The 26,649-nt window shown below is 34.5% G+C and overlaps 1 protein-coding gene across 1 annotated transcript in view; it reads left to right on the top strand.

Moving 5' to 3' along the window:
- Ccm3 (programmed cell death protein 10 Ccm3) overlaps positions 1-26,649 on the top strand; it is a 78,657-nt gene that overhangs the window by 29,213 nt on the left and 22,795 nt on the right. The window contains exons 3-4 of the mRNA XM_090375147.1: positions 5,643-5,766; positions 15,239-15,365. Of these exons, the coding sequence (XP_090231273.1) occupies positions 5,643-5,766; positions 15,239-15,365 (251 nt within the window). The remainder of the gene's footprint in view (positions 1-5,642; positions 5,767-15,238; positions 15,366-26,649) is intronic.

Genomic DNA, 26,649 nt, shown 5'->3' with positions numbered 1-26,649 from the left:
CGCACCCATGTAGGCAGCCTTAAATGTTACATATCTTCCTGATTTTAAAACTAGTGGGTCACAAAATAGTTTCACATTAAACTTTGAAAAATCTGTTTTTAATAATATTCAATTTTTCTTATGTTTTATTGTATCTTGCTTAGTATTTAACAATATTATTATAACCATATAATATTAATGTTATTAGCATTACATATAATTGTTGAATTTTCCTATTTAATTATTAAATGCAAAAAAAATATAAAAAAATATTTTGTTGACAACAGAAATTATTTTATTTCAAAAATTGTTTAATTAGTAGTAAGGAACTATTCTTGTGTCTCACTTTTCTCTGAAACCTATGTGACTAATATAGTGAGAGTTATATTTAAAAGTAGATTCTTCTTTAGGCATTTTATGGTTAAGGAAAGGTTTGTTTGTTTTTTTTTTTCCCTTCAGAAAAGGAATAGTTGACTGTATAGTAAATGGATGTAGAAATAAAATTTAATACAAGTAATCCCTGATTAGCATGCCTCCTACCAATGTGAATTCAAAACGTTAATATGTCAAAAAATAAATAGCAAAATTTTATGCAAAAATATCAGATGGGAAGCCATAGATTTGATAATATATGAAAGGCAATCTCATTGGGCTTTGTGTATATACCTGTTTTATGTGCAGATTACTATCACCACTTTTTTTGTTGCCATTGAGTTCATGGGTCAAGAGGTCTTGTTCAAAATTATTGTACAAAGTTTTGTCATTAAAGCATTCCTAATGGCAATCTGTAACATCAGTAAGGCCTGGAATGAAGTCTTTCCATTTTATATGGGCTTGTAGTCTGGCAGGACTATACTCAGAAGCTGTACAAGTTTCTCTTGGTCTCCATTATGAGCTGTCCAATGTAGTTGAAGATATCATCCACATGGCAAACATAGTAGAAATTGAAGGAATCAATGTGGATGATGTAGAGAATCCTTTAGGGATGAACTGTAGGAGTTATATCCATGATTTTTTGGGCAGTAACTCAAAAGCTGTGTTGATTTTGAGAAACAAGAGTCTGAGTATGCTGCCATGAGATTTTGGCTATCAGTCACTGAAGAGGTATTTTCACTACCTAATTAGTATGAATTGTTGGGGAGTATGACTAACTATGGCCATTTGTTGTGGCTTGTTTTTTTTTTTTGGGCCTTACATGTTTTGACTTCTTTCTTCAGAGGTGAGATGTTCATATCTAAGATTTACATACTTATGTGGACACACCCAAGATTTGCACCTCTGAAGAAAGAAGTCAAATGTGTAAGGCTGTATAGTTTCTTTTCAGTTTTAAACCATATGAAGGCTTAGAAAAGTAAGCCACAACAAATGGCCATAGTTTTATTTTTCAAAATTGAATGCAGTGTCATAAGTGTAAGCTCATAAGAGAAGTTTTACATTTTATTATTATTATTATTATTAGCCACATGGTGCAAGGAAGCCTGAGGCTTATACTGCACCAGCCAAAAAAATAATTTTTTTTTTTTAACCCAGAGAGAGAGAGAGAGAGAGAGAGAGAGAGAGAGAGAGAGAGAGAGAGAGAGAGAGAGAGAGAGAGAGAGAGCATTAAATTTTATTTTTGTACCCTACTACATAGTGTCCTTTTCATATAGCTTTTGTTGTATTAAAATGATTGAAGTTTTAACATTAAACAGGATAAGCACACAGTAATTATTCTGTCTTGTTTTATCAGTGAGAAAATGATGAAAAAACAATAAAATAATGGTTATTTTATTTCATTATTTTTTTTTTTTTACGAAAATCCCAAACATTAGAAAGCAAGGTTTCAGAACCTATAGTACTTAGTACTATGCATGGGTTGAAGTTTGAGAAGACAAAAGATATTTGTTGAAATTAGACTTGAATTTCTGTAGATTGTAATTGTTGTTGCAGAAAATAGAAGCAGAATGGATAAGTGAAGAAGAGGAAAAGTTGGTTCTGTGAGTTTGTAGGTGGACAGTAAGTGGATAATGACTGTTTGGGACAGACATTTGAACTGCTTTGTAAGAGAGTGGAGGAATTAGATGCCAATTCAGAAGAATAATGACATGGACCTATCTATATAAAAGGCATGCAAGAAAAATTGTACACTGAGATAGAGAGTAGAGAGACTTTGTAAGAGATAACCTGATTGCCCTCTTTTTGAATGGAGTCAAGCAGCTTGAGAGAGATTTTGGAGACACTACCCCAGATATGGGAGTGATATTCCATGGCAAGGCAAAGTTGAGATTTCTACAGCCTGAGTGGTTGTTTAGAAGAAAAGTAATGCCAAGAGCGGGGAAAAAAAAATTTTTTTTTTTTTTTTTTTTTTTGATGCAAAGGTTAGAAGGCAAGGTAATTCCTAATAGAAATAAGTAATCTTGTCTAGAAATCTGAGTGTTATCGAAGATAAACAAAGGACAGTAGTGAACTTAGCAGAAATTTATTAGTTGAAATTTGTTCAAAATTTGTTTCTTCACTTCTTCTTTGGTCCTTAGCTGGCAGCTGGGGGAGGCGGTTGGCCACGCAACCAGTATGCTGCTGCTGTAGGTGCCGCAGGGTTTCGGACTTGCTCTGTGATGTTCTTCCATACCTTACGATCCATGGCGTCAGTCCTGGCCTGGTTAAGGTCGAGACGTCGGCTTTTCAAGTCATTTTCCACTTGCTTGGCCCACGTTTTCCTAGGCGCGGTCCGTTGGATGCTCCATTGGGTGGGTCCTTGTTCCGAATTTCATGCGGTTTCTTGCCTAGTTTCCCCAGTTTCCCGGTTGTGGTCATTTCGGCAGGATGACCACCCTCCTCCTTTCGCAGCCGGGCTTGGGACCGTCCATGGCGGAGTTTCTTCACTAATTGTTATTTCACTGTTTTCTCACAGATGAAGTAAGACAGTAGAATCCAGGTTATCCAAAAGTAATTGAGACTGACTGAGATTATTTCAGATAGTTGATTTTTTTTAGATAATTGATTTTAACCATAAGTTAAATGTGAGATAATTTAAAATTCCTCTGCGCATATGAAAATTTGAAAAATCAGCAAAAAATAATTCAAAATTGTTCATTTTTTTTTTCTTTTTTTATTCCACGTATATTTTCAATCTTTTCTGAATACAATTGTGAAAAATCCATGTTACTATATTAAAAACATTTTTAATTAATTTTTGAAAATTAAAACTCCCTTTAGGCCTATTGGCTATTAAATGCAAATTTAAAAACTGTGGGCTCCCACAAATATTGCAATTAGAACCGGCCTATTATTAATAGGAGTGCTTGTGCATGAAATGTGAAGTGCATACACTTCAACAGTTTGATTACTGTCACACAGTAAAGCAAGTTTGCTCTAATCTGTGGCAGTAAAGTGAACTTGCTAACAATAACTGTATATGACATATGTTGTGAACATGTAATTAGGTTTAATTTAATCATGAGTTTTTCCTAATTGTTTAATAATTAACAAATTTCTGGAAATTTCAGGGGAGAATTCAATGAAAACACTTTCAACAACAGCTGTTAGGTATTTTAGCTGAGTGGATTAAGTAGATGAAACAGAAATTATTGAAATATTGTCAGGGTTGAACTGACTCTGCACAAATGACTCTGAGTTAAATATGCTGTAACTGCAGTATAAATAGGAAGTGAGAAAAATTAAAGAAAATTACTGAAATTTGTGTTTATGATTTATATATTGTGCATATGTATAGAACTTAAAGTTAATTGATAGTGATTTTTTTACTTGGAAGATGGCAGTCTTTTGTTTTTTACACTTCAAGATGCTATATTTACAGAACCTTGCAGCATATTTAGTGCTTGTCGTTTGGTCAACCTAGTAGTGATGTGAAGAATGTTAAACACTTCATTGGCTGTTAGTTTCTGTGGTTAGTTTCTCTATATTCATCATAATGTCTCCCTTCTTAGTTTCACCATTAATTATAATTAATTATAAAACTACTTTCATATTTGTCAAAACGTGATAACCTGGATTGTTACAAGAACAACCTATAGCTAACATGTTCATATTTTATCTATTTTTGTGCATTGCTGTTAAAATGTCCAAAGTTGCAAAGTTTATTACAGAGAAAACTAGTTTATGAAAAGATAAATCAATTTTAAAGAACAAGGCATATTTACAAAAAAAAAAAAAAAAAAAAACCCAACCTATAAGACATTTAATGTCTGTATAAAAAGCCAAGCAGACTGGGTTGGTTATCCATGCCACTTCCATGTAACAGTAACAACCATGTGATGCATAAAAGTTTTCTGGGGAAAAAAGGTTTCCAACTGACTGTTACATAGATATTTATTTACAGTCATTCACAAAGTAATGATGAATATTAGTCTCTTTGTTTTTTTTTGTTTTTTTTTGCAGTGATGATTTTATGTGATATAGAGCAGCTATACTGAAGTGACTTGGGTGAAATTGACTCTTCCTTGCTTCATTCTCAATGCTTTGTATGAGTGGAATCATGATTTTATTATATTCATTTAATAGTTTTGTTTCTTAAACATAAATATTACTTGCCAATTTCTTTGAGTGGAATTAGGGGGAAAATAAAAGCAAAAAAAATTTTTGGATAACTGGAATTTTACTGTAAAGTAATTCTTGTGAAGTGTCTTTTCCAGTATAGTGTTATTATGATCATGTACAGTATCTGAAAATGACTTGCTTTCCAGATGTATGCAGTAAGTAGTAATAAATCTGATTGCTAAAGCACAGATGAAATGCTCTTTACATCTTTTAACATCATTTTACTCCCTTTTTCATAAATACTGATTGAACTGGTCTTCAACTCTGATTGTGAGATATTCTTTACATGCTCTTTTTTTTTTTTTTTTCAGTGGACAAATCCTTGCATACACGAATTTGTAGGCATTATATAATATAACAAATGCCATAGGAAACCCACCAGTTTGCCAGATGCACCAAACTGGTATTGTGTGTGTTTATATATGATTTTCTTTAATTTAACACCACATCCCTGCAAGCTATTATTCCATGTAATGTGGAAAAGGCCACGGTCTGAATCCCATCAAGATGGGAGGAATTTTTATTGGAATTTTCTATATTATCATGGCTTCATAGTATTATTTTGCTATATAAAAAATTATGAATATATTTTAGAATTGTTTTATCAATTGTTTCTCATTGTTGTATTTAATCGTGTTCCTTTATTGATTTTATACTAAAAAGATTGGCTACAAGTTAAGTCAAACTTTTCATTTCTGATGTGATGTAGGATTCCTTTTATGGAAATAATAGGCTGAATGTGCTACCTACCCATGCTTTTTCTGTATCTTACTGTTACCTCTGTATTTTATCTACAGCTGACAGCTTAATTGACACTTATATGTTGTTACCAGATTTACTATTCAAGAAAAACATCATGGATTCCTGAGAAATATTCACTGTAATTTGGGAATGAATGACAGAGACCAGTGCTTTAGTATCATGACAAGAGTATTATTATTGTGTTATGCAAATATTCATTAATATATTTTAACTTTATGTTTTATCAGCTTTTAGTCATTTCCTGTATTGATGTACTAAAGTTTTGCTATACATTCTTATGTTGAAATTTCCTAACATGATATAAGATTATTGTGATATAAATGATATGAATTTCCTAACATGATATACTTTTATGGGAATGATAGGCTGAAAATGCTCACCCGGGCTTCTTATATGACCTTGTAATGGGACTAGTGCGACAAGCAGATTTATCAGTAAATATGGCAGAGAGTCTGTTGAAATTACAGGGATCTATACCAGATACTGATGGTAAGCAATTAAATCTTAGTTTCATCTTCAACTTTGTATCCGAAATATCACTATATATATATATATATATTTTTTTTTTTTTTTTTTTTTAATATTTAGACATATTTATATATTTTAGTTTATATTGTGAATCATCAGTGACTTACAAGCTTCTGTAATGACAAGTGAGAGCATAAGACTGTAGAACAGTGTTGAATGATTGGCATTACATGGTAGTTTATACAGCAAGTCTTATTGTGTTAGTACCTTGGCTGGAGTCATAAGTGGATTTTCCTGTTAGTGAGCATATACATGTAATCAGAATATTTTTATTAATTTTATCACTTATTTTTATATATAATATATAACCAAAGATAGTGCTTACCTCTAATTTATTTAAGAAAAGGACAGTGTGTGATTCTAGAAAGACAAGAGTTCTGTACTTTGATATGTTGCAGAACAGAGCCCCCCCCCCCCCCCCAAGCATTCTCAACGAGCAATATGAATAGCTAGACGAATAGTTCCCTCTCAGCATTGGATTGGAAGGCAGGGACCAGAGGAAAGTCCATTAAGATCCCTTACACCTCTGGACTTTACAAATTATAATCATTATTGTTATTTGGTTTTTTTTTTAGGAGCATTAGCAACTAAGGCCATATTGCTCCGGGGATATGCGGTAGTCATTCCCTGACCTTTCCGCATCCTCCGTATTTGGTGACCACGGGCTCGGACCCCGGTCTAATCAAGAAGAGTGTGCTATGCGCACTTTACAAATGGGGATCACCTTGAACCCAAAGTGTATTTTTTTAAAAATACAAAATGTTTGAGCATCTGTTACTATATTGAACCACATCTCAAACAGTTCATGCCATTCCCCTGTACTGATAAACATTTTCACTGTTGTGTTTGTATGAATGATGAATATTAAACATTTTGTAACAGTTTTATGTAGTTTCAGACTTGTGAGATATCTTATGTAATAAATACATAACATGTTAAAGTAGTACACTATGTAAAAAAAGTTTTCAAAAAAGGTTCTGTTTTTGAATTTCTTGTTTCTAATTTAGGTATGCTGATTCCAAATATGGCCTCAATTTTTACCTAGCATCAATGGTTTTCCTGAAGAAAAGTAAACGTGCAATAATACTATTTATCAGATTTATTAATGTTAATAAATTAACAATGTTTATTAACAAAAAGTTAATACTCTGTTCTATACAGAACAGAGTTAACTTTTTTTTTACGAGTAAACAAAAAGATAAAAAAATCACAGATTAAAAAGTAGAAATCCTCTTTGCATTAAGATGTATATTTGAATGTCTGTTTTTTATGGTCAGTGTTTCCAAACCAAGGACCAGATATAGTCAACCATCATAGCTTCATGCCACTTTCCTTAATACCTGTTCTCTATTGACCATGTGTCCTGATGGAATCTCTCCTTATGCTCTTCACTAACATTGTGTAGATTTGGTCTGAAAAAAATCAAGGTGAGAGCACAAGTAAATAGAACTTGATTGACATTCTGCATCTCATTTTCCCATAATTTTTGGTTAACTTGTCAGCCAACTAGTTTTTTGTAATATTCACACCAAGATAGCCATTTACTACAAAATGAAACAACTACCAGCTGCTTTGCTTGATATCAGTCATTTTGTCTTCCAGTTTGTATGACACCAACATCTGCTTAATTTGTGGACCAGTATGTATGTTATTTTTGGATCAGACAATTAGATTTTGTTAGATCCAAGTCCCTCACTAAATCATCCCATGTTTAGCTGATTAGGGAAATGTAATGTTTTTCTTGAACAGGCTTCTGAGGTGTAATCTGAATTATTCACTTCACCAGGTTCATCATTCAGTTCTGAAGCCCCTTCTCTAGAAGGTGGATTGGGAATTGGCAGATCTTCATTGTGAAGCAATAGAGGATGGTATGTCGGGATACATCCAGTGCTGTAATCTTAAAATTAGCAGAAGGTGTACTCTGTGAATGTTACGTATGCAGAGAGTATACCGTGCTTACTAATAGAATACCAGAGGGTATAAGGCATATACCAGTGCATGCGCATGCACGCACGCGCGCACGAGTGTGTGTTTATATTTTAGGAGCATTGCCAACTAAGGCCATGTTGTTCTGTGTAAATATTCTCTGTAAATTGTGTGTGTGTGTGTCGCAGAGTCGATTTTCTGTTTGCTGGACGAAAAACCTGAGTTTCAGGAGAAAAAAATATATATACATACACAGCATATTTACTTACTTATGTATGCGGCATATATATTAAAAATAATAAAACTCTTGAGTATTACCGAAGCATCAAATTCTAATAAATTTATTTTTTAATTTTCAGTAAATATTTTAAAATAATATTTGTGTTTTCAAGTCTTTCAAAAACCAGAAGGTATACACTATTCACCTAAAAAAAAAAAAAAAAAAAATCCAGGGGGGGGGGTGTATACCCTCCACTACAGCCCTGGATGTATCAACTTTTCTGTTCACAGATTTTTTTTTTTTTTTTTTATGTATCTCATACAAAAATAGCAGTCATCATAATAGTTTGTGGGCACTTCATATTCAAGGTATAGAAAAAAAAAGCATGCACTTAAGATTATCTTAAGACCATCCCTGTAGCATTGACCTGTTACTGCTTGACTTAGGCATTCCAAAGGAGACTTCGTGTGTACTGAAAAACTTTGTGTCATTGTGAATGTAATGCTTCTTCCTTTGGGTCTATGTAATATCCACAAGTGTAGGAGAACAGATCCAGAGATAATTACTGCCTTTATTTGGCAGCCATAGAACTTGGTGGTTGTGGGGGGTGGGGTGGAGATCTGACTGAATACTACAGGCTCATATATTACAGTACAGTCAGTCCTCGTATAACACGTGTTTACATTACACGAATTCGATCATACACGATTTATAAATAGGGGAACGATATCTTATATAACACGAACCGAATTCGCCTTTGCATTTACAAGAAATGGCAGTCGAACGCAGAATCACCCCAACCGAATGCAACACGATAGGAATGAAGAGAAGATTCTGAAAATGTATTTATGTTTTTTATATCAGTGAAGGGGAAACACATTTCACCATAATAATGTAAAAACCAACACAATTCCAGCTATCGATATAATCGCAAATGCAATTAGATGGAGTTTACTACCAGTTTATAACAGATTCCACTAGCAGAAACGCAACAGGAAATTGTTTTATGGTAGTAACCCCCAGAAATGTGCTTTAGTAAAATGTGAGGTGTTAATAGTGTATCTTGGCCTTTACGGTGTTGTTTATTCAGTTGCTACACGGGCGCAACTTCGTTTATGTGTATCAAGCGTGCCTCCTTGTTTTGTAATTGTGCTTTATTCCCTAAAAATTAATAAAATACTTAAAAGGTGTGAAAAGGAAGCGTCCTTGCGAAGACACTGCAGATTCAGAGAGAAAAAAAAAAGAAGCAATATCGATAAACAGAGGCGGACTGGGTCAAAAATTCTTACCCGGGAAAATTTATAGTGGCCTCATACTACGGTTTATGGCTTATGGGTAAGGCTTATGGCCAGTCCGCCTCTGTCGATAGAGAAAAAATATGAAATTGTGAAGCGCTTTGAGCAAAATGAAAGACCATGTGATATTGCATGTGCTACAGACCGAAATGAGGCAACGCCGAGAATTAGAAAGAATGCGGAGAAAATAAAAACAACTTTCATAGCAGGAACAACTCAAAGTGTAATTAAAATCCATTAGATTAAGACACAAAGAATTGGAAGAGATGGAATGGCTGTCATCTGTTTGGATAGAAAATCAAACAAAAAACAAGTTTGCTTACGATAGAAGCAAAAGCATTAGCAATATTTTATTCCGTAATAGTCGTAATAACATACGTAAGCATTTTATTATGACTTACGTATTATAATTTATACTTACGTATTTTATTAATAAATTTATTATTTAAATAAATAATAAAAAATAAGTATTTTTATTATTTTTATTTAATCGTTATAAAATACGTTTACGTATTTTATAACGATTAAAATTACCTGATTATTTATTGTGTTTGGTAATGTTTTGGTTCCAAATGTGTGTTCAATTTTGGATGGTCGGCACCTAACCCCACTTTTCCCATAGGGCCTGTTGTTTGTATTGCACGATTTTGCATTGCACGGGGGTTTCTAGGAACACAACTATCGTGCTATACGAGGACAGACTGTATTGATACATATTTACGTAATATATATATATATATATATAAATAAGTGTCATCGATAAAAATAAATATAGATGGAGAAGTTATTAAACACAAAATGCCGAGCCTAGTTGAAGAAAAAAAGAATGTTAAGAACCTATATAAAATTAAGTAGAATTAAATCTGAATTAATGCCGAATTAACAGGCCAATCATATGTACAAAAGCTGAAAGAAAAAGAGGGGAGGGTAATAGAGATAAAAATTATAAAATAAAAATTAAAATTAAAGAATTAAAAATTAAAAATTGGTACATAGATCAGGTATTTCATCAGGGGGCTACACCTGATCATGTACCAAACACTGTGTTTCTATGCAAAACTCATGCTGATGGAGAAGCTGTAGAAATGAAATGGATATAAAAAATGAAATAGATATAAAAAAATTAAATGGATATAAAAATAATTTTTAAAATTTTTAAAAATTTTTTTTAAGACTCCACAAACATGAGTGAGGTAGCCCCAACGCAGTGTATTTAGATTAATAAGTTATGTAATGTAGTGTATTTAGAAATAAATTGAGTCGATAGTATGTAAGAACGCAAACACAGTGTGTTTAGTAAATTAAGTGTGTAAGAACGTAAGTTTAAATCAAAAGTATGTAAGTTAAATAATAATGAATAACAAGATAGCGGTATAGAAAAAGGAAGTAATGCAAGGTAGGGGAGGGAAAAGAATTTAAAAATATAGAGGCGAAGATAGTGAGAATAAGAAAAGTGAGAATGTCCGAATCACCCTCGTATTACACTAATAGTTCAACGGACGGAAAAACGAAGATCAGAAAGTAGAAAGATGTAAAGAGAAGGAAAAGAGTTTAAAGGATACTAGGCAAGCCGGGTGTGTAAGTACCCAACCTCATAGAGAGGGCCTTGGCTATGAGAGTGTTAGTAGAAGTGGAAATTAATACCGCTAGCTTGTAGTGTATGTTTTGAGTGATAGACATGAAATATAATAAAAAATATGAAGAGGAGAAAAATTAAAAATATGAAGAGGAGAAAAATTAAATACCTATGATATTTGGCAGCAATAAGTTGAGTGAGATATAATCAAGAAATGAAGATACAAATTTGCGATCATGATTAATAAGATACAATTATGCGAATATGATTAATAAGAATGGAATGTACACAGAGGGAAAACTATGACAACGATGGTGGAGTTGCTCAGAAGAGAAGAACTGTGGGAGCCCTCTGTGGTTAAAATAGAGAAAATATGATTGGACATAAATAAATACTGATATTAAATTACGAAAAATGAAAAGAAAAACTTAGGAAGTGAAAGAACACGAACATCGTTCTAATAGAAGTCATAATGTGTGATCACTTTCCAAGCAGTGGAAATACCACCATTCAAATGTACAACTATACAGGTATCGAATTAACCCTAATCAAGGTGGAGCAAGGTGAAACCGAATTTTTCTTTAATGAAATCAGAGATTTTTTATAATAAAATTTAAAAAATTAATGGGAATGTCATTATTGCGAAGTTTGGTATAAAGATCATTTAAAGCACCAGCGAAAAGTGATTGATTGTTACTAATGTTAGCCAAACGGATAATTTGTGTGTAGATTATATTTTTATGAACCTTAATCGAAATGTTCGAGTTCCAATTTGTTAAATAGATATACTAAAACTCTATACTAAAAGCCTTGACTTTAGTTATTAGCAATTTTAAATGTAAAAATATTCAACTTAAGCATATTATTTTAGATATCTCTCTCTTTAGACTAGGTCGCATTACTACATACAGTAATGAATACTGTACTATTAAATTTATTCACAGTTGGTTCGATAAAATTCCTTGGCATTATTTACTTAATAATCGTAATAATTTTCTCCCATTTTATAATAATTTCAAGTTCAAGATCCATCACTGCTTCAAATATGAATCTCCTATTGGACTCAAAATTTGTAATTATAAAACTCTAGCTACTAATTTAGGCAACTTACAAGCTTTAGATCTTCCATGTCATTGTGATGATCCCATATATGCTCCTTACGTTGATCAACATCATAAACATATTATTACTGGTAACCTGGACATTATTAACGACATTCTACTAAAGTCCGCTATGGAAAAAGGTTTTAAATTCAGACCAGTCCATAAGGCCAACCTCAATAATATATATAAAGATATTTATCTGAATATCTTGAACTTTTGCAACAAGTTAGCATATAAATATACAATACCCCACGAAGCTTTTTATAATTGGATAAATGTTACATTTCAGGACATTAAAAAAATTATTTCTAAAACTTACTACCTTTACAATAATTCGCATATCAAGTACTTTAACCTGAAAAAAGCCATCTCAGATTTACAACAAAAATTTATTATCACTCCGGTAGATAAGGCTTCTAACAACTTTGCTATCTTTTGCAAGCAATTTTATTACACCACCCTCAAAAAGGAAGTAGAAAGTAGCTCCACCTTTTTACGCTGTAATCGCGGCATCAATACAATCATCAAAAAAATTATAGCCTTGCATAAAAAATTGCATACCAAAATTCGCAATTCTACTTTGCCTTTCTTGTATATGATAGCCAAATTCCATAAACATCCAGTTGGCTTCAGATTCATCACTAGTGCCAAAAAAAGTGGCTGTTATCATCCAGGTAAACAATTTTTCAAATTGTTAACTACCATTCTTATCAATATCCCTTCCACTTGGATCATTAACAATAACCACAGTATCATCAAAATTTTTAATTCCAATTCCAATACATATTCAAGCATATTTAGTATTGAAACATATGACTTCACCAACTTATTTACCTCCTTACCGCATCACTTGATTGTTAATGTACTTCATCAATTGTTCCTCAAATACAAAAACGTTATACCAACAGATGAGGTTACTTGGAATAACTATATCAACCTCTGTATTCTAAACAATTTTATCTACGATGGTAAATATGCTTATAAACAATCCATAGGAATTCCCATGGGTTCACAAATTTCTAGCATAGTAGCTAATCTATTTCTTCATTATTGCGAACATCTATATATGCATAACAATCCGAACCTTAATTTTTATGCATTCCGCTATGTTGATGACATTCTTATTCTCAACATTCATTTTGAAAATATTGCTAAATCCATATATCCAACTGAACTCACTCTCAATAAAGAAAACCTTGGCAACCAACATGCAAATTTTCTAGATTTAAGTATTACTCTAAATAGTCCTCCTCTTCGTCACAATTTGGAACTATTCGACAAAAGAAGCGAATTTAATTTTAATTTTAATATTATCTATTTAACAAATTGGAACTCGAACATTTCGATTAAGGTTCATAAAAATATAATCTACACACAAATTATCCGTTTGGCTAATATTAGTAGCAATCAATCACTTTTCGCTGGTGCTTTAAATGATCTTTATACCAAACTTCGCAATAATGACATTCCCATTAATTTTTTAAATTTTATTATAAAAAATCTCTGATTTCATTAAAGAAAAATTCGGTTTCACCTTGCTCCACCTTGATTAGGGTTAATTCGATACCTGTATAGTTGTACATTTGAATGGTGGTATTTCCACTGCTTGGAAAGTGATCACACATTATGACTTCTATTAGAACGATGTTCGTGTTCTTTCACTTCCTAAGTTTTTCTTTTCATTTTTCGTAATTTAATATCAGTATTTATTTATGTCCAATCTTATTTTCTCTATTTTAACCACAGAGGGCTCCCACAGTTCTTCTCTTCTGAGCAACTCCACCATCGTTGTCATAGTTTTCCCTCTGTGTACATTCCATTCTTATTAATCATATTCGCATAATTGTATCTTATTAATCATGATCGCAAATTTGTATCTTCATTTCTTGATTATATCTCACTCAACTTATTGCTGCCAAATATCATAGGTATTTAATTTTTCTCCTCTTCATATTTTTAATTTTTCTCCTCTTCATATTTTTTATTATATTTCATGTCTATCACTCAAAATATACACTACAAGCTAGCGGTATTAATTTCCACTTCTACTAACACTCTCATAGCCAAGGCCCTCTCTATGAGGTTGGGTACTTACACACCCGGCTTGCCTAGTATCCTTTAAACTCTTTTCCTTCTCTTTACATCTTTCTACTTTCTGATCTTCGTTTTTCCGTCCGTTGAACTATTAGTGTAATAAGAGGGTGATTCGGACATTCTCACTTTTCTTATTCTCACTACCTTCGCCTCTATATTTTTAAATTCTTTTCCCTCCCCTACCTTGCATTACTTCCTTTTTCTATACCACTATCTTGTTATCTTGTTATTCATTATTATTTAACTTACATACTTTTGATTTAAACTTACGTTCTTACACACTTAATTTACTAAACACACTGTGTTTGCGTTCTTACATACTATCGACTCAATTTATTTCTAAATACACTGCATTGGGGCTACCTCACTCATGTTTGTGGAGTCTTAAAAAAATTTAAAAAATTTTAAAAAATTATTTTTATATCCATTTAATTTTTTTATATCTATTTCATTTTTTATATCCATTTCATTTCTACAGCTTCTCCATCAGCATGAGTTTTGCATAGAAACACAGTGTTTGGTACATGATCAGGTGTAGCCCCCTGATGAAATACCTGATCTATGTACCAATTTTTAATTCTTTAATTTTTATTTTATAATTTTAATTTTTATTTTATAATTTTTATCTCTATTACCCTCCCCTCTTTTTCTTTCAGCTTTTGTACATATGATTGGCCTGTTAATTCGGCATTAATTCAGATTTAATTCTACTTAATTTTATATAGGTTCTTAACATTCTTTTTTTCTTCAAATAGGCTCGGCATTTTGTGTTTAATAACTTCTCCATCTATTTTTATTTTATTTTATTTTACTTTCAGCGATGACACTTATTTATATACATGTATCCTGTTTTGCTGCTTTGCGCATTCAGGTACACGTACTGTTTTTCCTGTTTTTCCTTTTTTCCACTTCTTCGTTTTCATATTTCATATATATATATATAAATATTACAAAAACAAAAATTTTTCAGTGCCAAAATATTGGCACAAGAAAAACTGATGCCTTTTGGACTCAGCTCACAAAATACATATAAGAGACAGTTAAATATATAAATGCAAGTTTTTTGGGTTTTTTTATGTAGTGTTATGCTTAGTATTATTTTGTCATTATCCTTACTGTAGAAGATAAGTATTGCTAGTTTTTAGATTATACATAGTATATATGCCTTCATATATTCATTTATGTTACATTTTTCTTGAAATATTTCTATTTCTTTAAGAATATAAATCAACTCGTCCAGAAGATGCATTCCAAGAATTAAATAAGAAGTCTTCCTCACTTAAAAAGATATTGAGTCGCATCCCGGATGAAATCAATGACCGAAAGACCTTTCTAGAGACAATCAAGTATGATCATTTTAAGATTTTGTATTAATTAATACGTGAGTTAGAAAGATATTCCTTTTGTTCATTATTAGAATGATACATATAATCTAGGTAGCATTTTATTTATATTTCAAGTAACAATTTTATTTGTAGTACAATGAACTGTATTGCTCATTGAAATCAAATGACTTATTTGTTCATATGAACGCTTGAGATAAGTTTATATTAAATGATTTGATGATTGTTGCTTGAACACATGATGTTTGGATTAATGATCACAAATAATATTCCTGTTTCATATCTTACAACGAAACCGGATTTTATTTGGAAGAAATGTTCTAGAATGCTGTTCTGGCTGAAAGATGGATCTTTGTATTAATAGAGAGCCGTCGTGTTTTTTTTTTTTTTTTTTTTCAATCAGTTTTCCTGATTCCAGTTCCTTAAATGTTGACAGAATCCTGTTGGTGTTCCATAATACCAATGAACAGATTTCTGTGAAAAGTCTGTAAAAATTAAAACTATTGCTCCAGACATGCTGTTGATAGCTTGGTATAAATGCTTTTTAAGCAGGTGCTTACCCCATAGTCTACCTTGTGCTGTCAAGTGGCCAGTTTCCCTTCTGACTGAAATAAAAGGATCTGGAAATGTCGGCTCTTACACTGAAAGTGCCTGGTTATCCACCAATAAAGGAATTGTAATCTCTGAAATAACCCATTTTATAATGATACTCACAGAAAATGGTGCTATGCTTCTCTTTACAGAGAAGCGCTATTTATTTGAAGTGTAAAAATGTGATAACTTATGAGTTAGTATTGCCTCACAGTACGAGACGTATTTTGCTATTATAGGTATATATTCATAAATAATGCTTTTGTACTGATTGCATTAGTTTTATAATTTTCATAACTAAAGCATTTTCATTATTTATGCAGAACTACAACCATAACATAAATACTTTGTTATTTACTTACTACCTGATTGCTGTATGAATGGTGCTGATTGCATTACAGCAGAAATTTCATTACACAAATAGTTATTATAATAACAGTTGAGTTTCTGTAACCAGGCTGTAGTATCATGTCGTTTGACTGACCCTGCAGGCAAATATTTAATCCTGGTGACTTACTGGTTTTGGATTAGTAGTTATTACTTTTTTTGTACCTTCTTATTGGCATCTTTAGTCTTGTATGTGTTTGGATTAATTTATATTGTTCACTTTGTATAAACTGTGGGTGTCTGAGAGTGACATGATATCATTTATATTACTATTCCATTATTGTTGGCTGTATTCAGTTCATCATGTGGAGTAATACTTTTCTTCATCGCAGTAGTAGGTAGAACATTTTTTTTTTTTTTTTTTTTTTTTTTTAACACAGTAAGTTATATATTTTTAGTTTTATGTTTCAGTTATTATATTAAAATGGTTTTGTTTTATTATTATCATCATCTTTTTCTTCTTGCGGGTTTTTTTTTTTTTTTTTGCAGGCTCTTTGGTCCTGTGCTCTTTGGTCCTTTGGTTGACACAGTATCGAGATGGTTGTTACTTGTTCCATATGCCACGTCTCTTTGACTTCCTGTCTGAGGTCTGTGTACTTCCTGATCTTTTCCTCATAGGTTTTCTGGAGGTTGTTGATGTTGGACACCCCTGTGTCAATCAGAGTAGATAGTCTTTTCCTTCTTGTTAGGTGCCTCCGTAGCCAGGTGGGCAAGAGCAGCAGTGCGTAGCACACGCTTCTTGATTAGACCCGCGTTCGAGCCCGTGAGCCACCAAATATGGAGGATGCAGAAAGGTCAGGGAATGACAACCGCATATCCCCGGAGCAATATGGCCTTAGTTGCTAATGCTCCTAAAAACCAAATAACAACAACCTTCTTGTTAGTGAGGGTTATATCTGGTTGTTGTTGTTATTTGGTTTTGAGGAGCATTAGTAACTAAGGCCATATTGCTCCGGGAATATGCGGTGGTCATTCCCTGACCTTTCCACATCCTTCGTAGTTGGTGGTGACGGGCTCGAACCCCGGTCTAATCAAGAAGCATGTGCTACGCACTGCTGCTCCTTCCCACCTGGCTACGGAGGCGCGTTATATCTGGTCTGTTGTGTGGGATCATCTTGTTTGTTGTTACATTGCAGTCCCAGTATAGCTTGTGGGTAGGGGTCTCTTGTATGGCCTGAGGTTTGTACTTGTAATACAGTATACTTTCATTGATCAATTGGTATTTCTTCACTAGCTTCTGATGTATTATCCTGGTGACTTGGTTGTCTCTGAATGTACTCTGTATGGGTGATCACCCTGCATCCCGTGGTGATGTGCTGGATTGTTTTTGTCAAAGTTGGCATCATTGACACATGCTATCTATCACTCTGAGATTCTTGATAACATATTTTTTGTGGTTCTTGGCGTTGATTACCTGGTCTTGTAGGAACATGAATGCTTCAATCTCGGGGAAGGGTGCCTCCACCAGTGGGCTATGTGTTGGGAGCCTTCTTATCTCTGCTCTTGATAGGAGATTATAGTAATGCCTTCTTTTCTCCATTCTTTCTGTCTTTGTTTCTTCTGTGTGGGTGAGGTTGTGTCTCTGTTCCTTATGGCCTGGTAGATTAGTGCTGTGTTTTTCTGTGTACTTCCTGATCTTTTCCTCATAGGTTTTCTGGAGGTTGTTGATGTTGGACACCCCTGTGTCAATCAGAGTAGATAGTCTTTTCCTTCTTGTTAGTAGCACATGCTTTAATTGCTTTATTCTGTTTGATGAGGCTGTCAAAACCCCTTCCTCCTTTTTGGACTGTAGTCAATCTCTTGCTGGCCACCTTCAGATGGTGTTGGTGGCTCTTCATCATTATTGTCCTGGCCCTTCTCATCATCTCCCCCTTCACCCAGCTTGGTGTTAGTTCACAATATTATTCCAAAGGAGTATGTCAGTACTGGGACTGCGGCCACTGTCATGGCATTTAAATAGTAAAGACATAATTTTGTGCTGCACTTTTAGCTGAAAATTTATTGGTAATAGATTCTTAAAAAGCAAGAAGGATTTATGGATATGATAACGGAAGTGAAGTTCTACCAGGGATGATATTTCATTTCATGAAATTGGTAACTATATTGGTGACTGTAAGAGTTGAAATTTTATTTTGACAGTTAGAATATTCTGACCCAATTCATACTAATGTCTACCTATGCTAATATTGTCTTTTTATGCATCTTTAGTTCAAACTGTGAGACACATTCCAAATGAGGAATTATCAGATATCCTGGGGGAATTTTTGTACTTTGCTGGGATCAAACTTTTTCTCCATTTGAGAGTGCCATTGTGAAGAAATAACGTTTCAGTATTTTCACTCACCTGAAGCATTCAAGGATCGTAACTAGTTGGTTCATATATCATTGTTGCAGGAAGTAGAAGATCCTTGTGCCACCTGATTATTTAAACCATAATGTATTAACATATTGCCTCATTTCTTGACTGAGAATATAAAAAAAATGGACTTTATTGAATCACAAGTGAAACACAAGGGAGGAATACATAGGTCTCCTAAACGATTTCAGAGTGCTGATGATATGGAGATTTCACAGCAGGATGATCTTATCCCAAGTGGCATTGTAACTGACTCTGGAAGGGTCACGGAAATTCCCTTGGATATTTTGCACGTGTCCAGATAGTAACGCTGAAAAAAAAAATTGGAGTGTCAGCTCTACACGAAGAAACCTACAAAATTGATGCTTCAGAAAAAGTACAGGTGACTACAAAAAAAGGTGTGAGGAAAAGAAAACCAAAACAGAAAAAGGATGGCAAGTGCAAGGGTGACTTGAAGAATCAAGTTACAGCTGGAAAGGAAAAGATTGACAATGGTGGGAAGAATATGGTTAATGTAATGCAAATAACTGACAAGAATGTTGTCTGGGGTAGCACTTGAGGACAGTTCCCTTTCTGCTACAGATCGTGTTTGTGATCTAACTCATCACAAGGTAGGGCACAAATATAAAAATAACTAAATGGGATATTTTAGAAAATACTCCTCATTCCAAGACAAATGACCTGCACTGTCAAAAAATCAACACTAGAAGCATGATAAAGACAAACTATTTCATACAAGTGAGTCACTGGCATTAGAGAGAGTACAACGGAATATGGAAATGGATGCAAAACGTATGTGAGGTTTATATATCACATGATAGTAAATTGGAAACGTCTTTTGTTGTTGGGGAACAACTCTCACTGGAAGATATAAGATCCTCACTTTCAGGTTCTGCCGACTGGGCTAGCCAGGTGGGTAAAGTGCCTGCTTGACAACCCAAAGATTGTGGGTTCGGATCCCGCCTCGGGCTTGGATCAGAGTAAAAATGCAAAAAAAAAAAAACTTCCAGGGTACCTACTCGCATAGTTGAACGTACTGATACCTTCGTACCTGACTGAAATGGATGAAAACAGTTTAGGCTTAGATGATATCACGGAAGGAGTAGCACATGAACACAAAAACCTGGATTCTTATGATCATGTAGAGGTGGAGCAGGAAAAAACTGAAGGTATTCCTGGGTTAAACATGGCCAAGTTTGTTTATGATCTGTGATGGAGGTCACTGGAATGCTCTGCAGTAGCATACAGCAATTTCTATTTGATGAAGGAAATGGAATAAATCATTGGGCTATAGCAGAAATCCTTTCAAAGTGGTGTGAACTTGTAAACACAACAATTGAATTGGGAGCACATGGTGTCTAAAGGAGAAAGTCCTATTTGGAGCGAATGGTTGAGGCAGTGGTTTTCGACCTTTTTTTAATAATGGCACCCCTATGTAATTTATTTTATTTTGCGGCACCCCTACTCATTTTCCTACCTGTTAGATCCGATTTTTTCTCTCTCTCTCTCTCTCTCTCTCTCTGTGTAAAATATTAAAGTGTTATATGATAGTTATTACAATAATATAACTATAAACAAAATTGCAATTTATAATACAAATTATATATATATAATAATTTTATTATTTATATAGAGGTGCTAAATAAACATCAGTTATAGGTCACCACAAAATTAAAAAGGTACTGTACACCTTTTTATATTGAAATAAACACTTAAATTAAAAAAAAATAAATAAATTTAAGTAACTTAAACCCAAATTATGTGGCATCCGTGGAATGTTGTTGCGGCACCCTGGTTGAAAACCACTGGGTTAAGGAATATATAACTCAAATAACAGAATTACAGAGAGTACAATCAGTGAACAGGGTGAAATTGCAGGTTTACGAAGAAAAAGCATCCTTTATAGTGATGCAGTCAAGGATCTTGGCTTTGGGAACAATACTATTAAAAAGAATTCTGGACAAGTTCAAGAGACAATACTATGGAAAATAATGATTTGTTGAAGAACAAAGGAATAAATTGCCATGCTCTTGTTATTACGGCTAAGGATAATTCTCACCTTAAACAAGTAATGATGTTCAGAAAGCTGTCAGCAGAGCTATGCTAAAGTCCATAAGAATACGTAAGGTGAGGAAAATGGCAGAGAAAAGTACCATTTTGGAGTTAGAAAATGATGATGACATTGACTGTATAAAACAGAATGAGAGAATTAAGTGGCTGGAGATTCTCTTTTCATAACCCAGAAGACCAGTCCCAAAATTAATTGTTTTTGATGTGGAAGAGGACATAAGTAAGGATGATTTCATGAATGACCTCTACGGAAGCAATGTAAGTTACATGAAGATGATGGAAATGGAAAGCAAAATTTTAATCTGCTTCAACAGCATTAATAAAGTTAAAACAGGTAGAATTTGGGTAATGGAGGTGTCAGGGCCTGTCTACAACTATTAATTACATCAAGGATGGATATGTGTAGGAATGTGTCTTGCAGAATAAATCCATTTCCTCTCGAAACCATCTGTTACACGTGTCAATCATTTGTGCACACTCCGAAAACGTGTAGACGTCATGAGCTAGTTTGCAGTCATTGCGCTAAGAATGGACATTCATACCATAACTGTCCTAATATCAGCAAATTGTATATTGAGAGAGAATAGATTGAGCCACTTGGTTACAGATAAAAAATGTTTGAAATATAAAAAGGCACAGAAACTTATAATTGCGCTGACAGATTTATACCTTATATAATAATATATATCAGTGGAATAAACGTAAGAGTGGACTTAGAAACATGCAATCTATTGCACAAAATGGAGTGACAAAGAATTACAGGACTGTAACGTAATACAATACAACTCAATGGGCAAAGGTCCAGAAACGTTGCAAATAGCTTGCAACTGTGAAAGAATTGATCTTGCCTGTAGTCAGGAGCCATACAAATACTATGGCAGAGTCATGGGCTATTCACTGAGCACCAAATTTGCTTTGTACAATCAGAGCAATTTACATTTTTAATCACAACTTGTCAGTCACCCTGCTCCATCAGTATTGTACCCTTGATGCAATTTGCATTTGTGTTGAAACTGAGGAGATTAAATTTTATTTAGTTAGTATTTATTTTCATGATGGTGACATTGCATTATACTTGAATTACATTGAAAGCTTGCTGGACCATTTGCAAAGTGAGAAGCTTATTATCTGCATGGACTCTTAACTCAAAAAACACATTATGATTCATCAGAGCTACTGATGAACAGGGACAATTGTTGGAGGAGTTAAGTACTCGGTATGACTTGTTTTTTCACAACCGGCGATCTGAACACAGCACATTTTGGATAGCAAACAGAGAATCTAATATTGTTGTGACACTGTCAATTATTCAGACATCTGATTTAGTCACTAATTAGGCTGTTGAACCAGATTGAGTATCCAGCAATCACCGAGTAATCAAGTTCTACTTCAGACTGATGTCCTGTTGTGAACCTAACACAAGGTTTTATTGCATAGATTTTCATTAAAATCAGCAAACTGGGATTCTTTTGACAAGCAGTTGCTTTCCAAAACTTTAACAGTAAGGCTGGACGAGATTAGTGTGCTACTTGAATCTGCAGCTGCCCAATTATTACAAGATTGGTAATGGGAAATGTCTGCAAAACGCTCTCAGATGCACCCAGATGTGCTCTGGTCACGAGGTGGACACCAGAATTGACATCTCTCCATAAGGAAACCATTAAAGTGAGAAAACTGTATCAGAGATGTAATTGTAGGTGTGTTAATAAAATGATCATTAGAGAAAAGTATAATGCTTGAAAGAACCTGGTACAAACATGTGGAAACAACAATCCCTGGGGATTGGTATAATTTGTGTAGTAACAAATTACAGCACCCTGCTGGAGATGTTGCACATTCAACTCAGGCTACAGGAAGGACAACTCATACTTGGGAGGAAAGTATAACGCTAATACTGGACCGTTTGGTGAGAGATTTGAACCAAATCTCTCACCAAATATGAAACTACTATTTCAGCATATGAAGATATGATATTGCTTAATGAGAACTACACCTGCATGGGAAATGAACCCTAATTTCAACCAGAGGAGTTGGAGATGCCAATTTATAAAATAAAAGATATAACAGCTGTTCTAGTATGGATCTGGGTGAGTTAATTAAAATAAGTTTTTTTTGTGTGATGCCGGCATATCTGCCAGTTATATATAATGCCTGCTTCAGAGAAAGGATTTTCTATTTTGGAAAGATGCATTATTGAATTTAATTTTGAATTGCCACCGACGCCTCCAGAATTGGTGGTTTCATACCATCCAATAGCATTGCTGAGAAGATTGGGGAAAGTCTATGAACGTATGTTGGTTCTCAGAATAATCAGGTATGTCTGCAATTTTGCCCAATACGGTTTCACTCAAGGCAAGGGAATGGATGATATGCTTAGGCAGCTAGTGACCTATAGCAGTCGCAGGCAAAATACTGTCTAGGTATCTTTATTGATTTTTGTGGGAATGTTTAATACAATAAACTGAAAAAAGTGTCTTCATGGTGTTACGCAAAGATAAATGTTCCCCTCAGATTTATTCTAATCAAGGATTACTTCAACAACAGGAAAGTCACTGTTAAGTATGCTTCTGGGTCAGTTACCAGAATTGTTCATAGGGGAGGTCCACAAGGATCTATATTTGGGCCTATAATGTGAACTAGTCTTAAATAACTGGCTAAAATGCAAATTCATCAATGTAAATATAGTAGCATATGCTGACAACCTGGTTATGTTAGTGAGGGGTGACTCTTGATCACAATTGGAAGAATGTTCTAATTTTGTTTTTATCAGAGTTGCAGAATTGATGCAATTTGCACAGACTTCAAATTTCAAAAACAAAGGGTAAAACCTTATTACTCAAGGGCCATTTATCAGTGACAAGGAATCCAGTGGTTGTGCAGTAGGGAAGCCAGTCTTCAATCAATTAAAACTTTAAAATATCTGAGAGTGATGATTGACAGGCACATGTGCATCACAACCAACATCACATAATCATATACATTGCAAAATTTGAAAGTTTGCAGGCATGATTGCTTGGATTACAAGGAAAGAATGGGGCATCAGGGGTAAAGCATTGGCCTTATTTTATGACTGCATTTTCCTGCCAGTTGTGGGATATGCATCACATATCTGGTTGAGCTCTGCTTTTGCAGAAATTCAATGTGCAAGAGAGCTTTTTCAATTCAGCGATCTATCCATTCTATTGAAGATGTGTATGGCCTGTCGAACTGTGTCTACTGATGAACTACAAGTTTTGACAGGTTTCCTACCACTGGCTGCCATATAACTGTTTGTCACTTGAAATAGATTACAATGCAAGTTACAAAGGGGAAAGGAAGCATCTATGGACAGAATTGGTAAAACAGTGGTAAGAATGTTGGAACAATTGTGTCAAAGAATTGGTGATGAAAAAAAAAAATTTCTAATGGTAAACATTAGGCAACTTTGTTTAATCCCAATCTCCATACAGCTGATCTTTTGGCTGGGCATCCTTTTTTGCAAAGTTAAGGGAATTTGGAATTACTGAGCATACTGTATGTATTTGAGGATTCCCGGAAGATTGGAACTATCTTTTCTATGAATGTGTTGAGTATTGTGACTCGAGGAGACAATTAGTTAAAGAAGCTCCTAGTCTTCACTTCCTTACTCCTGGATGTGAACAGCTGTTAGCACAAAAGAAGATTTTTGCACACTTCAAAATTTTGCAGTCCAACTATTCAGAAGAAGGGGGGGGGATCTTGTTACAGTTGGGGGAGCATGAACCAGAAACTGAATGACAGTTAAAAAGGGCTTGAAAAGGTCATGACATGCTACATTAGAACAGAATATTATTATGGTAGACAGGTGGATGCAGGATGAGTGGCATTGTTCGTATTATAGGTGGGGGTCTGCCCTGTGAACACTATGGCTTCTATGGAACCTCATAATGCCTCTTCCACTAACAGGTGATTCAGAGCTGCTGTTGAGGAGACCACTGATGCTTTTCGGACAGGCTTGTATCGGAGAAATTAGGGATCCAGTGAGCCTGCTGGATTGCATTGTGGTTACTTCTTTGATGGATAAACTGTGATGCTGTGGTGTTATTGTGGTTCCAGGGACTGTATGTGGAGATTGACCCCTTTACTGTTAACTGCTGTGCTGTTGGAACAGTTCAGGTTTAAGGAAAAGTTGACTTCTTCATTGTGACCATAATTCCTGGTTTAGACATCTACTTCCTGGATTGGAATTCTCAATTTGAACCTTAATAGTGGACCTACAAGTGTCATTTGGATCCTCAGAGATTATTAACCTTACGTTGGGACTTTATAGTGTCTGATATCTTCATGAAATTGCATTATGATATGATGTTACATTGAGAACGAATTGATCCTCTACGAGAGAATCTGGGATAATTGTACATCAACGTTAGTGGTACAGCATTGTAAATAGATAGCGGGGTTGCCGGGAAAGCTGGCTTGGACTGTATAGTACAATAAATAAATAAAGTAGGGACTATGTAGGTGCTTTCGGCCTCATCTGTGTTCCCTCTATTTAGCTTCATTTTTAGCAGCTTCTAAGTCTGATAGTATTTCTCAGTCAGGTGAGCTTGATCAACTTGTGTTCTAGCTGAACTTGCATTCATCCCTGGGTATTTTTAAGTCTCTCTCTCTGTCATGGCTTTTATCTCTATACCAGTCTTCATCTGGTAATTTTTGCCGACTGGTTTCCCTAATGCAACCCACGGGCCTTTCATTTGTGTAGATCAAATTTCATCCAGAAGTCAGCATTGCCATGTACAGATTAGCATTAGTTGAGATGTACAATGCATGGAAGCAAACTTATGCAGTATCAACAAAAAAAACAAAAAAAAAAACAACCTATTTCACCCATCAGCATTCAGCTTGCTGAACCCGTTCAAGGCCTTATACACCTCAATCAGATCACCTCGCAGGTGCTGCAGTTTGCAGAACTTAAGCCTTTCTTGGTAAGAGCACCCCTAACCAATCTTTTTGCCCTTCTTTGTACTTGTTCGAGCAACTCTACATCCTTCCTAAAATGAGGCCTCCTGACTTGTACAACGGGATAAACACCTCCTTGTCCCTGTTAGCAAAATTCCTATATATCATTGACAATAACTCCATGACCTGCCCTGGCAGCCCATCTGCACTGCTCATTAAACTTCATATCTGACTGCACAATTAGCCCTGCATTTTTTCATTGTCTACTTACTACCCCTAGTGTAGTACCACACAGTACATTACTCTGGGGTTACTTCTACCCATATGCCGTACTTTCCATTTGTCAATGTTAAACTTCAGTTGCCACTTCTCAGCTCATTTGCCCAACTTATCTGATCCTGTTGCAGTAGCATACTGTCTTTACTGTCGTTAACAACCCTGCCAACCTTTGTATCATCTGCGAACTTGGACATTAAGCCTGATATAGCTTCATCAATATCATTGATGAATACACAAAACAACAATGGGCCCAGCACCGAACCCTTGGGAACTCCCACTAATAACATTAGTCCACGAAGAGCTGTGTCCATTGATTATCGCTGTCTGTCATCTCCCACTCAATCATCCCTTTATCCATTGTAGCAACTTGCCCTTAATGCCATACTGCTCCAATTTGTACAGCTATCTTCCATGTGCAACAGTATCAAAAACTTTCCTGAAATCCAATTATATGATATCAGAAAAATTATTTTTTGTATCCAGTTCCTTTGTGACCACATCATATTATCCAATCAAATTGGTCAGACAAGATCTCCCTTAAACAAACCCGTGCTGTCTTAACTATTACTGCAGTCTTGTCTAGATGATCCTGCAATGCTTCTTTAACCAGTGATTTCATTATTTTCCTCGGAACACAAGTTAAACTAACAAATGTATAGTTAATTGTGTCACCTTTTGAATTGGGGA

Source organism: Mastigoproctus giganteus, chromosome 6 (genome assembly GCF_048544385.1).
Source record: "Mastigoproctus giganteus isolate SK-2022 chromosome 6, ASM4854438v1, whole genome shotgun sequence".
In the NCBI taxonomy this organism is placed as follows: Eukaryota; Metazoa; Arthropoda; class Arachnida; order Uropygi; family Thelyphonidae; genus Mastigoproctus; species Mastigoproctus giganteus.
The sequence above is the reverse complement of the archived record's forward strand: the minus strand, read 5'-3'. Positions and strand labels throughout refer to the sequence as shown.